The sequence below is a fragment of the Schistocerca serialis genome, chromosome 8 (genome assembly GCF_023864345.2).
Source record: "Schistocerca serialis cubense isolate TAMUIC-IGC-003099 chromosome 8, iqSchSeri2.2, whole genome shotgun sequence".
Classification (NCBI taxonomy): Eukaryota; Metazoa; Arthropoda; class Insecta; order Orthoptera; family Acrididae; genus Schistocerca; species Schistocerca serialis.
In genome coordinates, this window is record NC_064645.1 from 493,863,049 (window position 1) to 493,879,418 (window position 16,370).

The 16,370-nt window shown below is 38.3% G+C and overlaps 1 protein-coding gene across 1 annotated transcript in view; it reads right to left on the reverse strand.

The window, feature by feature from the left end:
• Positions 1 to 3,834: 3,834 nt before the first annotated feature.
• The window catches only part of LOC126416631 (protein CBFA2T3), a 78,781-nt gene continuing 66,245 nt past the window's right edge, over positions 3,835 to 16,370 (reverse strand). The window contains exons 3-5 of the mRNA XM_050084393.1: positions 12,895 to 13,087; positions 7,548 to 7,855; positions 3,835 to 4,265 (exon numbers count right to left, since the gene is read on the reverse strand). Of these exons, the coding sequence (XP_049940350.1) occupies positions 4,134 to 4,265; positions 7,548 to 7,855; positions 12,895 to 13,087 (633 nt within the window). The 3' untranslated portion in view covers positions 3,835 to 4,133. The remainder of the gene's footprint in view (positions 4,266 to 7,547; positions 7,856 to 12,894; positions 13,088 to 16,370) is intronic.

The following is a 16,370-nucleotide window of genomic DNA, read 5'->3' on the forward strand; positions in this document are numbered from 1 at the left end:
AATGGCTCAGTCAGATAGAGAGTCTGCCATGTAAGCAGGAGATCCCAGGTTCGAGTCCCCGTCGGGGCACACATTTTAAACTGTCCCCATTGATATTTATCAATGCCTGTAAGCAGCTAATGGTCTGGATTTCATTGTAATTTCATTTTAAGAGCACATTCGTCATTCAGAAGGTGGATTGTATCATAGATATAAACAACTGATTCTAATATCACAAAAATAATGAAATGATGAATTTCTGTACACATAAAGTAAGTTTTTAGATGTACATAACATAGGACCAGGACAGTAGACTATGCCATGTTCATCCATATCAGCATCAGTTGGGACAGATCCTGAATAATACCATGCCACTGCTCTGTAGTTGTGTCGTGCCATAGAAGTGTCAGAATGTTGTGGATACAGTATCCTGTTGAAAGGCCTTTTTCAGACAGCAACAATTATGGCTCTGAGATGCCTTGCACATAGCTCCTGGCTATTGCACTGTTGCACCCCATTTAGGGCTGAATGCAAAATGTGCAATGGCTGAGTATAAGGTGGTGGTGAATAGTGAGTCATGTCACAGCAGCCATGATTGAGGCATTCATCAAAAGGGATTTGCTGTGAGTTTTAAGGAATGCATAGAAAATTAAGGAGGACTGGAACCAACGTGTCTTGTGATGAAGCCAGATTCTGACAAAAGACTTTGCAACTTGTATGTACAGTACATACATATAGAAACATCATTGCTTACTTGTATCACAGCATGTATTCAACTCTAGAGTAAGGGTGATAAAGCCTCAAACTGACTACACTTTTTTATAATAAACTATTAATTTGCCATGATATTATACTAATTAAACATTTGTTACATTCACAGTACTGTATCTTTTACAAAATTTCAGGTAGTACCAGATACCACAGATGCACAGTTATTACGTGATTCAAGAAAGGAATTGTTAGTCACCAAAAATTAAGTTATTTGACATATCTGAAATTTGTCAATTCCCTCTGGTAGTCAAGTACATTACTTCCACTGATATTGCTGACATAAATGTGAGACCTTGGGCTCCTGGGATAAAGTCTGTTTTTATAAATATATGAATGTCTTAAAAGTAATACACAATAGGGAATATTATTTTGTTAGGGGTCTATTTAATGCAGTTCCTTCAACATCTGTTCAGGAAATCTAAATATGCCATTCTTAGAATGGCTTTCCTGTATGATCTTGTCTGGAATAAGTTCCATATCTGAAGACACTTTGAGACTAAAAATGTGTAGGCAGGCTTTGGCAGCTTCCATTATTCTTAATTTTCCATAACCATCACAAAAATTCTTACAAATACAAACTGACATGTATATCAGTCACAGTTACGGAAGTGCAGGCTAAATACACTCAGAGCCTGTCAATATACCAACTGTTAAGTTATTTTTTGTTGCAGTTACACCCCTATTCCGCAACCTATGTTTCACTTATTTATTTCATGTACTACATATAGCACAGCCACGTGAGTTGCATATTTCTTCACAATCTTTTACTTATCCCTCCTTTCTGCCTTTTCTTTTCTGCTAGACATTTCCAATCATTCCTTTTTATCTGCACTGTTGTTCTGCTTTTTATCTACATTGAACCATTCCTCACACTCCATTTCCATCCAGAATGAAAGGTTTCATTGCAGTAGCCACCCTTTTATTTTTCCAGAAGCTGTCAGATACTTTAAATTGTCTCTCTTGCATGCCATTCTGCATATAATTTGGAGGAACTCACCATTATTCTTTCCATTCCCTCAAACCTAACTTATAATCCGCATTCCTGTGTAGCTCCCTCAATAATGAATTTTGTTATGGAAGACTGACATTTGTTTCTCAGTTTTTCATCTTCCTGCTGTATCTACAGCAATTCCTACTTGGTAAATACAATTCTTCTAACTTTCTTTACTGTAAATAGAACCAATCAGTATCTCGTAAATTTATTTAACATTTTGATCTCCAGAGAAATGTTTGAGAAATTTTATTGAAGAGCATAACAGAAAGGACTGGTTGCGAGCTGCACCTGAACTTACATTTATGTACCCCGATCTTTGTTACTGCTTCTATGATCTCCAAGATAGCGTTAGTATTCAACAATCCACAATTTGAGCAACTTATAAAATTAAAACATCAATACTGTACATATGGTAAGATTAGTACAGCTAATGACTTCCATACTTTATTCTTTTATGGCATCATTTGTCTGGATACACAGTCATTTGAAAATTTTCCAAATTACTGGCCTAATTCAATATACATTTTAATTAAACAAAACACATTTCGAAATAATTATGGCAGTGGATGTTAATGAAATGCACACAAGTGTTCTCCAGTAATGTCCGTGTTTTCATTCATTTTGCTGATGATGTGTGGATTTTCAAATAAAAAGTGAAAATGATGGAAAGTACTAAATACAGATCCTAGAGTTTATATAGAATCTGGAAGACAGGTATCAGAAAAAATTGTTGCTAATAAAGAAAATTAACCAAGGTGCCCGTCAGGGCTTAGAGTGTGTGATGCTCCAATACAAATATTAAAAAAACAAGAGCATTCATGGTTCCCTCCAGACATTTCAAACTAGCTGAGTGAGATTTACAGCAGCAAGAGATGAAAAAATTGGATCTGGAGAAGTAGTTCATGAAGTTAAAAAGTAGTTACAGAAAAATATCTTAGCTAATGTCTGTTAAGATTATTGTTATTAAATCACTAATAATGTTTGTGCAGTAAAGCAGAAATTTGAATGATGAGAAACTTTATTACATGAATTTGGAAAAGACCTGAAGGCTATGGTCACCATCCAGTAGGATAAAATCACCTGTTGTTAATCTGACCCAACAAATGAATAATTAATTATCTTCGGGCAAATGTTATCTTCCTCCATTCACATTTGTCACCACTCAGTCCCAAAGTAAGACGTTTTGTGAATGTTTTACTGTTTGTTCCATTTAGGAGGTTATTTAAACATTTAATAAACTGGAGAGGTAACGTCAACTAATACATATGTGGGTATGATTTCTTGAGTTTTTTATTATTTTATATACCCATGAGTCTAGATGTTACTTGTAAATACATAGGAGTGCTTTCTCCCACTAAAAGATCCCGTTTTTTTCTGAAAATCTGTCCCAAGCGTTTGTGTTGCGATAGTAGCTGCATTGAGTATTTTAGAGGGCTGAACTGAGTGTGTGTGCTAAATGAAAATCTTAGCAGTACAAATAGTTGAGGAAAGCCTCTTTCAAAAACATGTAATAAATCTGCCACTAATTTGGAGAGTATGCAAAGAGTCATGTGGTTTTACAATGCATTAAACTACTTTAAATACACAGGAACTTCACAACAGTATTTAACATTTTTAAATTTCACAGAAACATCCATCGTGAATTTGGAAAGAAATGTTTAATTAGCACAAGCACCTGCATTTTTCTCAAAATGGAGGAAGATTAACATTCAGTTTTGCTCTCTCTCTCTCTCTCTCTCTCTCTCTCTCTCTCTCTCTCCCTCTCTCTCTCTGTCTCTGTCCCATAGCATAGAACACAGTTTTCAGTATACTGTCAATGAACCAAAAACAAAAACAGGCATCAATCTCCTTCATAAGTAAACTAATTATGAAACTGGCCTCTTATCTCTCCATTTACATACTGGTTCAATGGACATGGTATCTGATACATAATTAAATGACAGAGAAAATTTGTACAACTTCATTGTTGTCACAATTAAGCTCTTATTTGATTACAAAAATCTGTGGTAGACTAAAGTAATGTAAATATCTCAAGGTTTTGAAATGCAATGTGTTAAGTAAGAGGATGTCAATACACATTCTGCCCCACATGTATTCAGTCCATACACTAATTTCTAGTGTAATTATCTTGCCAAAAAAAAAAAAATTACTTGTATCTTCCATCCAATAACTGAGCCCTACTAACGAAATCTGATCTTGGCAGTCACATGACCCTTAGGAAAAAAAAATCTACTACATGTATAGATCAGTTCAAGTTGCCTTTGTATTTCACGCATTACTGGTGATAAAGGCTTATCATACTTTCCCTCGGCACTGGAGACAATGAGGTGTACATCAGTCATCATTGTGAAGTTGCAGTGGCCCTCCGCACGGGCCGGCGCTTGCTGCGTCACTTGGCTGGAGTTGCACCAGAAGGCGACACACCAGTTACCGTTGGCGGAACTGCAGGACTAGATGTGGGTTGCTGGCTCGGGGCAGCTGGCACCGAAAGTGGTACAGGTGGAGGCAGCTTGCAACACACCTGCACAAAGTGTGTGCTGTTACCTATCAACATGAAAGTAATGTTCTCTCTTTGTGTTCACTATAAAGGTGAATAAATACGTAATATTCTTTGTTGAAAGATTACAAAGATGCACACAATCTTACACTCAGATTAGGTGCGCATTTTTGTTTACTAAGGCCAAACAACAGCAATTCACCCAAAAACTAATTTCTGTAGTATGGTATCTATGTGCATGTAGTATAACAGTTACCACAACCATTATAAATTACTGAAACTTTCTAAAACAAACTCCAAAAAGAATTTGCTCTTTGCACATAAAGAGCAAAACATACTATTGTATTGTGTATTGAAATCGGAGAAACGACGGAGAGGCTTCGTCCCAACGTAGCCCTCAGTGGTTCACAGCCCCACAACAGGCCACAGCAGTCCACCCGCCCCACACCGAACCCAGGTTTATTGTACGGTTCGGCCCCCAGTGGAAACCCCCCCTTCCCCCCCGGAACATCTCATAACAGATGAGTGTAACCCCAATGTTTGCGTGGTACAGTAATTATGGAGTATGCATATGTGGAGACAGTGTTTGCGCTGCAATCACCAACATAGTGTAACTGAGGCAGAGTAAGGGGAGCTGCCAGGCAGATTCGTGCCAGGGACCGGCATGCCTTCCTGCTCAGGAAGCAGCATGTTAGACTGCACGGCTAGCCAGATGGGCAAATAAAACATAATTTTCTGATACCAAATAGTCTGATACCCTCCTGGAAAATTAGCAGCATTCGGCTTGCCCTACTTGTAAAAAAATGTCCCCTTTATAATTAAAGATTTTTTATATCAGTTGGAAATGTTATTTTTTTCCTATGAAAGAGTTTCCAATCTGTAAACAGTTTGTAAACTTTTACAGCAACCTGTAACATTTTGAAAATTGTGTGTGTTTAGTTGTTTGCTCAACTTAACCTATGATGATAGTGACACACCGATAGAGAAGTATATCATGTGGTAGAGTGCGGTTACGCTTACCGATTTGATTGATTCCATGTCAACTTGAATAAATGATACTGCAGTAGTGAGTTCTACTCTCACTTTGTGTGCACTGTTTAACTTGTGTATGCATATTTTACCTTTAAGTGAACTTTTTTTTCAATTTTGATTTTTATGTAATTCTCAATCACCTATAAATATTATTATATAAATTAGTGAATTTTAGAACTTATTTTTGCATTATAGTCACATCAATAATAATGGTATCAAGCCTCAATGCCTTTCCATTGTAATGGAAGTGATCTGTATCTTAGTAAAAACAATGTTATAAAAATTAATACTGCATAATTTCTCTCAAAGCTTGTACAATATTCAGAGATATTATAATGGCAAGAGATAATGTATAACATGCTGTAAGTCACAACATGTGGAACTTTTGCAAATCTGTAAACTGTAATTGTAATTTTGTCAATAATTCAAAGCAATGTACATGGTTCCAGAATGAGATTTTCACTCTGCAGCGGAGTGTGCGCTGATATGAAACTTCCTGGCAGGAAGTTTCATTGTACATGGTTATTGGAATGTTACATAAGATAATGTGGTGGAGAGCAGATGTGTGCAGTTTGCATGGTTTTTAGCCAGTTCTGGAATAGTCTGTCAAGGTTGATGTAAAGCTCTTTCTGATTCCAGTTACACATTGAAATTAAAAAAGAAAATTGTGTGTTGTCTACAGTATTCAAAAAATTAAGGTGTTGCAATCTTCTTCCAACATGTGTAAGAGTGTTCAGGCTATAAAAGTTGTAACTGCAGTGAAGTTGTCATTGGATTACAGGTGAGTTAGAAGTGGCACTTGACCTGGAGGAAATTTTTATTATGTCATGTGGTTGACAAAGGGACGAGACGTGGTAACATAAAATCCATAATCCCCAAGCGAGTGAGTGAGTGTGAGAGAGAGAGAGAGAGAGAGACAGACAGAGAGAGAGACATCGCCACAGTGAATGGAGTAGTATGATGTGCAACATCACTGGGATGTTGGCAGACATTGTACTAGCAGGGGCCTCGATTTTTAGCAGTACAACATACCATGTCAAAACTCCGAAGTTGTGTCCAAATAAACCAAGTTGTGTCCAAATAAACAGAAGAACAGTCAAAAGATATGTAGTTGTTGCATGGCACAAAGATTATCTACCTTGAAACATATGGAGCACATCTGGGACATCTTCAAGTAAGATGTTCACATCTTGCACTGGTTACTGTCATCATAGTAATCTCCATTGGCTATGGAATTAACTATTCTCTTCATGAAGATGGAGAAAATTATGAATATTTTTCCTGAGCTATGAGTACCATCAAGAGGTCCTGTAAAAGGACAAGACTTCTCACCAAGGCCTTTCATATTCTCAAGGAGATCATGTCACAACGTTTAACAACTGTGATCCGGATTAAATAGGTTTCTACATGTTGCTCAATAGATGTATGTAATTCAAATGCTGATGACTACAGTATGGATCACTCCTAAGACAAGTCATTATATAAAAATATGCTCTTTTCTCAGTTTTTTCTGAGACACAGATATCTGAAACTGCGAGAAATGGAAAGAATATTAAGTTGACAAATGTTTTTAACATGTGTTTTACTGTGAAGATGGGTCTTTACCAAACCCATAAATAACTGTATGAAGAAATTTAATCAGTCAACATGGGATCTGCACTTCAGAGTACTATGTAGTTACAATTAAAGTGAAGCTACTTACAGAGGTCCAATGTGGGCACTACCCGGGGCATGTGCAGCATGGTCAGTTACAGCAGCAGCAGCAACCTCACCAAAAACTTCCACCGGTATAGGATGCCTTCCTCTTCCAGGTGCCATACAAAGTTGACTCATGTTTTTGAACTTCATTATCATCTTCTTTAAAGCATTTAATGGCATCACACCTCTTCTCAGAGCATTCAATTGACAATACTCTCTATGCAGCACTGTAACAGCTGCCGTTCAAATAAAACAGTTTCATTGACAATGCACAGTCTCTCTTCTCAACAGCCATACTGTTCACTCATATCATAGCTTGTCAAATGACAGTGTGGATGTTACACCATCACACAAACAGCACACAGCACCAGATTTGCACCTTGTGGCTACAATTGGAACTAATTTTTTTCCAGCATATAACAGTGCTGCATTAACCAACCTTCATTGCTGTATGATAACTACATCACACACTGGACTTCTGTGAGTAGCTATTTTTCAGGTGTGTGTGTGTGTGTGTGTGTGTGTGTGTGTGTGTGTGTGTGTGGGTGTGGGTGTGTTGGCACACAATCACAATACCTGGTGGTGACTGTCCCAGTCCTTATGTTGGCAAAAGGCGCCACAGTAGCGTGCCGTATTGCAGCCACTGCATGTCTCATTGGCACGTCGTCCACAGTTCCAGCAGGCATTGGCTGTTGCCGCTGTCGCCCCAGCTGGAGGTGGCTCATCATCGTCTGTAGGGACTGCCTGGCGGCGTGCCTCTGCCAGCACCTTCTCCACCTTGGCACGCTCTGCTGCCACCAGCTCAGCAGCTTTCGCCTCCGCCTGAGCCACTGCACGTTGCAGTTCTGCTACAGCTTGACGCTTCACCTCATTCACTGCCTCCTCTGTAAATATGGTATGTCATTGTTAGTACACAGCACTTCATACTCTAAAATGAAGGGAAAGTCTTTCATTTTGAGCAAAAGTAACATCATACTTGAAAGTACACGGATCATGGATTTTTTTCAAGAGGTAAACTGATGCTTGTATGTTCTCACAGTAATCATGGCCACATTATTTAATACAGTGCTCAAGGAAGTTGTATGAGAATTGTACAGCAATTACAAAGGTGTAAATGTGATTGGGAGAGAACACTTCTTAGCATATGGTGATGAAATTGCAGCCCTGTTAGAGTCAGACGCTGAGATTGTGGAGACAGTTAAGCATCTAGCTCACAATGCAATCAAAGTCAGCCCAAAGACTGATGCTGAAAAGATGGAAGTGATGGGGCTATCCAAATGAGTGATCCATTGCAAGTCAAAGATCTGAATTTGGCTAAGGTAGTTTTCTAGCACCCACTTTTAAGTACATGTTGTAGCAATCACGAAAGCTCAATGATGGAGATAACACAGTGGGTTATTAATGCATCAATAACATTTCAACCTGAAATGGGTAATTACATCACATACAATATCCACCAAAACTAAATGTGATGGCATTATATGGAACAAAGATCTTGAGTTATACAAAGATGTAAAATGAGAAACTGTTTGTATATGAACAAAGTCTTGAGGAAGGGCTTTCACCTAATGTGACGTGGAATGCTAGAGTAACAGGAGGAACCAACAACATTAAGAATTGTTGCAGCAAACGTTGTCCAGAAAATGAAAAGAATAAGACTTCAATTGTACAGGACATGTGGTCCACATGCCTGAATGCTGCAGAGCCAAACAAAAACATACACACTGTTATTTCAAGAAATGTAAGTTGGATGAAATGAAAGGCTAACCTTGTGTAAAGATACTGACTGACGAAGGTTGAGACCAGAAGGATTATGGGAACATAGGACAAGGAGGTGGCTGGGGTGGAGAGGGGGTGGGATAGCAGGGTAGGGATGGGGGATAGTAAAGTACTGCTTATTGGAGCATATAGGGGTGAGGTGGAGAGAGAGTAGGGAAGCTAGGTGCAGTTGGGAGATTAACAATATATCCTATGTTCCTGTAACACTCCTGCCTAAACTTTTGTTGGTCATTGTCCTTACCCATCTAGCCCCTTCCCTGCTCGCATTCCAGCACTACATAGCCCTGTATTCCACCAATACACCCACAGTCTTTTTACTTCTATCCTTTTCTGCTTTTCAAATTTTTCCACCACAGGGGAACATATGTTCCACTCCTCTGTAGTCATTGTTCTTACTGGTTGTTCTGACAGTTCTTTAGCTTCTGCTTTTTCCTGCAATGTAGCCTTTGATTGTGGCCCAAACTAATGTGACGGCATTTAATTCACAATGGTACAGAGGAATTTGAAGAACAGTTTTCCCTGAATTCTTAGCCATTTCACCTACTATGTATTTGTTGTGTGCTACTCTTTTTTTTTTAACTTCTAGTGGTATATACCATCTTCGAAAGTGGTATTTTTAGATTTTAGCCATTTTGAAATATCTTGCTTGTTGGGATTCACATTAGGAACTTTGTCTTTTTGAGGAGAATGGTATGGTGCATTATCAAGGACAGTAATTGTGTTTTCCTGAAACTAAGGAAGAACAAAACAATAACTGTGTTTTCCTGAAGCCAAGGAAGAACATCTTGAAACCACTTCTCGAATGTGTCAGCACACATTCCCTGTGATAATCTCTACAGTTCTTGGATCTGAAAATCCCTAAACAACTTTCCATGAAACCTGCTTTGCTCTCCATGTGTGTGATAATTAGTCATTTTCCTTTACCCAGTGGAGCATTGTTTCTTGTGGATAATCTGGACAGAAACAATTATTTTGAGGATTTTATGACACTATTTGCCCAGATGTTACTTTGGGTATGTCCTGCATTCAGCCACATCTGGTCCAAATAGTACGTGGGCCTTCCATCATCTCTCAACAATTTAATGGTTCGCAGAAAATTCCACCTCCATAAAATGATGTCATCTCTGTTTATAGCATGTTATTGCCTCCATGCCAAACATATTTAAAATTAATTAATTATTTATAAAATGTAGTTCTCCAAAAACTGCCCATACCTGGATCTTCATTCATGGCAAGAAGAACTTTGTCAATTGTTGGAATTTGGCACCAAAAAAAAAAAAATCATGTACCCTCCTTCATACTGCATTTCTACCGAAGTCAGCAATGCTTTCTGAAAGCTTCTATCATGATTTTTCTTATATGGGTGACTTCAGAGAGTGTGACGTTTTACTCATTTATCACATGATACACTCAAGAATGACCAATGCCTGTAGATGCAGCTGTTTTGAAAACAATATCAGTCACTGATTGCTCTGAATACAACTGCTCCATTTTATACACATTAAGAACCATGTGTTTCTCTGCAGAATCTGATAATTTCTTCTTCGATTGTTTTGGTGCGCTCAGAACTGAAATGTCACTTGTGTGCACTCAGAACTGACATGTCAGCCTCACTTGCTGTATCTGTGGAGGATGACATAGGGGAGTTTAGTCATACAGGATATTAATGGTAAAATGCAGGCACATGAACAATGAATGATGAAACTGATATTTACACCAATAATCAAATACTGGTCTTTCAGGTGTTATGAACATTACAATTAGATTTTGAGATCACACACTGAGGACTTAGACACACAATGAATACAGTTACACTCAGCGAGCACTCCCTGTATCACTCACCCCTTGATGGCAGCATTATGGTCATGTACCGTGATGTGTTTACAAGCGGTCTCTCATTTAGGTGAAGAGAGTATAGGATTGAGTTACTACTGTAAAGACTCTCAAAAAATTTATTTTGGAAAAAGCACCCCCTGCCCCCGCCCCCGCCAACCCCACCCCAAATACTGGAAAACATTTAAGACTATTTAACCCCTCCCCCCCTCATCCTCACCAAAAATACTGGAAAACATTTAAGACTATTTAAAGTGAACAAGGTACCAGATCTTGAGATAATTTAATTTTCCAATGATACACAGTGGAATTAACACCTTTCCTGAATGAACTCTCTTGCACAGCAGATAGTTTCACTTGAATTGAAAGAGCAGAGCAGAGATCACTTGTTTTCACAGAAAGTTCAAAGAATGGATGCACAGAATTACAAACCAATGTCACATACATATTGTATTTATGATGAGAGATCTTAGGTATCTGAACATTATGACAATCCTGGAGAAAAAAAAAGTTCTCTAATGATCAGGAGAAACCACTCATGTGAAACACATCTTGCTGTATTCATATAAGCCCACCTCCATAGCCACAAGCCTACGTGATAGCACTTGACTTGGTGATAGCTGGATTGGATCCTGATGGTGAAAGAAATTTTCACTGCCAATATTGTTTGCAAGAAATTTTCACTGCCAATATTGGTTGCAAGGGGATGAAAAAGTGTGATGTAAAATTCTTGATTACCACACTCTGATGCTAGCGTCCTAGACTTAAGTCCAAACATCTCCACAGTGTCTCATGGACTGAGCACATACAATACTGATGATGATGTCTCCAGAATAGGGATGTTAAGCATGGAGCCACCCTTGGTGCTGTTTTAGAAGAGTAGGCTATGTGCCAGCACCAATTTTTCACCATCCACCCCTCTCTCACTACCAAACAACACAAACTACACATCACATCCATTAGAGTCAGACTACACTGAACAAATACACTCTAGAAACAACTCTCAAACCCACAGCAAAGGGGCCATAGTGCACTGACAAAGAAACACTTTTTGATTAGGTGGCTGAACCTACCCCTCAGTACCTCTCAGCCAATAATGCCATGCAGTTCTTTTTTTTCTTTATTCATACAAAATATTTTGCATGCAGCACCTGCGGCTGAACATGTATACTCCATCTTCCAAAAGACATTTCACACTGCTCAATTGTCACTGATATGTGCTTGGTTCAATGAATATTTGAGCGATAGTGCCCAGAATGTTATAATGGCTAGTGAATGTTCAGCTGAAACAAAAATAACATTGAGCATGCCTAAGACAAGCATAATAGAACCTTTAATGTTCCAAATACTCATTACAAATTACCAGATACAGTCAGCTCAGCAGCACTACCAAAGGGTTTGCTGTTAAATGCTATTGCCAACAGGAAAATGCCATCATTAGACAATTATAAGGACAGACTTAGACAAAATTTCCACTTGATGTAAAGAGTAGCAGCTCTATTAAAATGTGGATAAAAAAGCCATGATGCCAATAACAAGAGAAAAAATTCAAAGTATCTATTTGCAGAATTGCTAAAATGTCTAACATGTCAAATCATTTAATAGTTAGGAGTAATAATAAAAGCTCCATGAAACATAATGAACACACAATAGATAAGGTGAGTGATAGACTTAGATTTGTTGGAAGAATTCTGGAAAAGTGCACTGCATCTGTAAAGGAAATGGCATAGGAGATGTTATTATGGCCAACTGTAATATACTGCTCCAATGTTTCATTCATTCATTTGAAGTTCTTCTTGAGTATGGATGACAACAGACATTGAAAGAATACAGACATATGCTTCTTGGGTTGTAACAGGTTTACATGCCCATACAAAAGGGTAACACAGATGCTTGGGGAACTAATATGGGAATCTGTGGAAGAAACGTGATAGTATTAACATGAAACATTGCTACGTAAATTTAGAGTACCAATACTTGAAGAAGACTGTGTGAAAATTCTGTTCCCACCATCATGTTGCCTGTCTGATACACTACCAATGTCAGCCACATTGACAGACATATCCCGAGTCAAGAGTGTGTGAATGGTGTGCTACCAGAATTCCACTCATATTTACAAATATGCAGGAACTATCCGTGAAAATAGTGCAGTATGTACTGCTTACACGTCACACTCAGATACACTAATTTTCTCCACATAGTGCTATACATACTGCTGACAGACAGACTACTGTCATTCTTTGTCCTTGGAAATCTTTACTTGTCTGCCACACTATTCTTTATAGGCACTGACTCCTGCAGATGGACTCACCTGCACGACGCTTGACCTCTGCTACGCGCTCCTCTGTGGCGCGGATCGTCTGTGCCATGATATCTGCAGCTGTCCGCTTGATGTCACCACGACCCCAGTCATCAGTTACTACACCAGGCACTGCACCCCTATGTTGCAGGATCGCCAGTGCTCGTTTTGTCTTCTCCACCATGCTCAGAATGCAGTTTAGCATCTGCCAACATAGGAGTAACATGTGAGTCCTGCTGAGCTCCCTGTGTGCTCATGATTGATACATGTATTTTAAACTGATCTGCCATTTATAGAAGATTTTGCTGTTGTAAAAATGGTAAGTTTACACAATTTGTGGCTTAACATCAAGTCGACTCTAATTCAACTGTTGCAGAGTAATTTACAATCAGTGACATAATACCAGCTGTCATTACATTCTGAAAAAGACTATATTTTGTAAAGAAAATATTGCTATCAAAGAGAAAATTCACTCAAGAAAATTATAAAGTTATGAGACACAATTGTTGGCCAGTAGTTAAATTTTTAGTATTGATGATATGCAATAAGTAATAAACAATAAAATTTCTTTTGCTTTTGATTTTTTCATCTTCGTTCTCCTCCCCCATCTCTCTGATTGGATTTCCCTCCATCTCTTATTCCTCATAGTTCTTAATTGCACTCTTCACTCCATTTTCTTCCTTTTAATCCACTTTGAGTCCTCACTCTACCCTCATCTTCTCTGAAGTTGGTACAGTGCTTACCAACATACTGTATTCATCTTCACAACAACTCTCATCCTGGAATCTGATTGACCTGTCCTTCCTTTTTAATCTTCCCCAACCTATCTCTCTTTCCTCCATGAGGAATGAACTATTAGTTCTGAAAGTTAGATAGTTTTTGTACGTTTATATACAACTACCAGCATTTTCAAAACTTTTGCCTCCTGAACATAAGAAAGAAAATACTGCATGATATGAATCCTCCTGATTCAAAACCTCCCTGAAAGTCACTTTTTAAAAATAGTGTCCTCCGAATCACAAAATTAATCTTCACTGATTTACGAATGTGTGGATATGAAAATCCCCTAATTGCAACAAGATATTTTTAAGAAAATAAGAGTGAAATTCAAAGATCACTGCATTTGTCTGCAGTTATTTTCAGAATCCTCTATAAACATTAGTCAATGAGATTTATGGACTTATTAACAGCCATGCAGGATTAGCCGAGTGGTCTAAGGCGCTGCAGTCATGGACTGTGCGGCTGGTCCCAGCGGAGGTTCGAGTCCTCCCTCGGGCATGGGTGTGTGTGTTTGTTCTTAGGATAATTTAGGTTAAGTAGTGTGTAAGCTCAGGGACTGATAACCTTAGCAGTTAAGTCGCATAAGATTTCACACACATTTGAACATTTTGAACTTATTAAGATGGTGTCTTCTCCTCTCAGTATGGCTCACTTCTTGCATTTATAGTGCTATACTCAACTGTTTTCAGAAGAGGGGAAAGTTATTAATTAGCCACAAAAGATAGGGTATTGTAATTTTTGTTGCCTTATAAGCATTAAATAATTTAGATTTTAATAACAAAAAAACCTAATCCATGGAATGTTTAATGAAATCGAGGAGTTGGAAAAACTGAAGTTCACAACACTTCCATGAAATCATTGCAACTGTAGTGTAGTGTGAACAAAAACATATTTTCAGAGTACTATTTTAGCACATCATACTTATGTTGCTAAAGCAAATCCAGAAAGAGGACAGAAAAGGGTGAGGCAGCCAGAAACATGGAAAAGATGGAGAAACAGAAAAGGTAAATTACCACTGATAGTTTCACGGACTGGATAGGCATAATATTCTTTCATTGATTGCTATAATTTCTATCCTTAACACAGTAATACTTTTAAACTAACAAATTAACAAAATTCATTATTCATTTTCAGATATTCTGCTAATTACCCATCTGTTTACCACAACCAAATGTAAACGTTACACAAAGGTGTTCAAGTGTTCCCACTGCAGATGGCAGATATTATGAAGTTCAACTGAATCTTCTATGCATCAGAAAACAAAATTAGCCATGACAACTTTATAATGAGTCAATGTATTGTTTCGCAACCTAAGAGGAGAAAAACTCAGAAATAATCAAAAAGAGGGCTAGCCTTCATCTGCCACGTATGAAGGGCGTATTGTGGATGTGTTGTAGTGTGCAGGGAAGCATTTCTTGGAATCTTAGGATTGAAAAAAAGGACTGTGTTCACGGTGTTCTAAGGAGATTACATGCCAGTGGTGATGATGCAGTAAGAGAAACTAGGGGAGGTGACAGAAGAAGCTACAACTGTGCACCTTGCTGGAAGGCAATAGGAAAATTTCAAGAGTCATTCAAATGTTCAGAACCTCACTACTGTAGAAATAGGGAGAGTCATAGTAGGTTGTACTTACCATCTGAACTTAATATTAAGAAGATATGGCAAACAAAGCAAATGTTTAATACAACTGTCATTAAACTTGAAGGTCAAGAGAGTGTTCTTTTCATAGAGGTTTTTGTAGTAGTTACAATATACACTTTGGGAGTCCTAGAACTGATGTTTGTTGAGACTTGGCAGAAAATCCTAAGAAATTTTGGTCTTATGTCAAAGCGGTAGGTGGATCAAAGCAAAATGTCCAGACAGTCTGTGACCAAAATGGTACTGAAACAGAGGATGACAGACTAAAGGCCAAAATACTAAATGTCTTTTTCTGAAGCTGTTTCCCAGAGGAAGACTGCACTGTAGTTCCTTCTCTAGATTGTCGCACAGATGACAAAATGGTAGAAATGGAAACAGATGACAGAAGGATAGAAAAACAATTAAAATTGCTCAAAAGAGGAAAGGCCGCTGGACCTGATGGGATACCAGTTCGATTTTACACAGAGTACACGAAGGAACTAGCCCCCCTTCTTGCAGCGACGTACCATAGGTCTCTAGAAGAGCATAGCACTCCAAAAGATTGGGAAAGGGCACAGGTCATCCCCGTTTTCAAGAAGGGCCGTCGAACAGATATGCAGAACTATAGACCTATATCTCAAACGTCGATCAGTTTTATAATTTTGGAACATCTATTACATTCGAGTATAATGACTTTTCTGGAGACTAGAAATCTACTCTGTAGGAATCAGCATGGGTTTCAAAAAAGACGATCATGTGAAACCCAGCTTGTGCTATTCGTCCACGCAGAGGGCCATAGACACGGGTTCCCAGGTAGATGCCGTGTTTCTTGACTTCTGCAAGGCTTTTGATACAGTTCCCCACAGTCATTTAATGAACAAAATAAGAGCATATGGACTATCAGACCAATTGTGTAAATGGATTCAAGAGTTCCTAGATAACAGAACGCAGCATGTCATTCTCAATGGAGAGAAGTCTTCCGAAGTAAGAGTGATTTCAGGTGTGCCACAGGGGAGTGTCGTAGGACAGTTGCTATTCGCAATATATATAAATGACCTAGTGGATAACATCGGAAGTTCACTGAGGCTTTT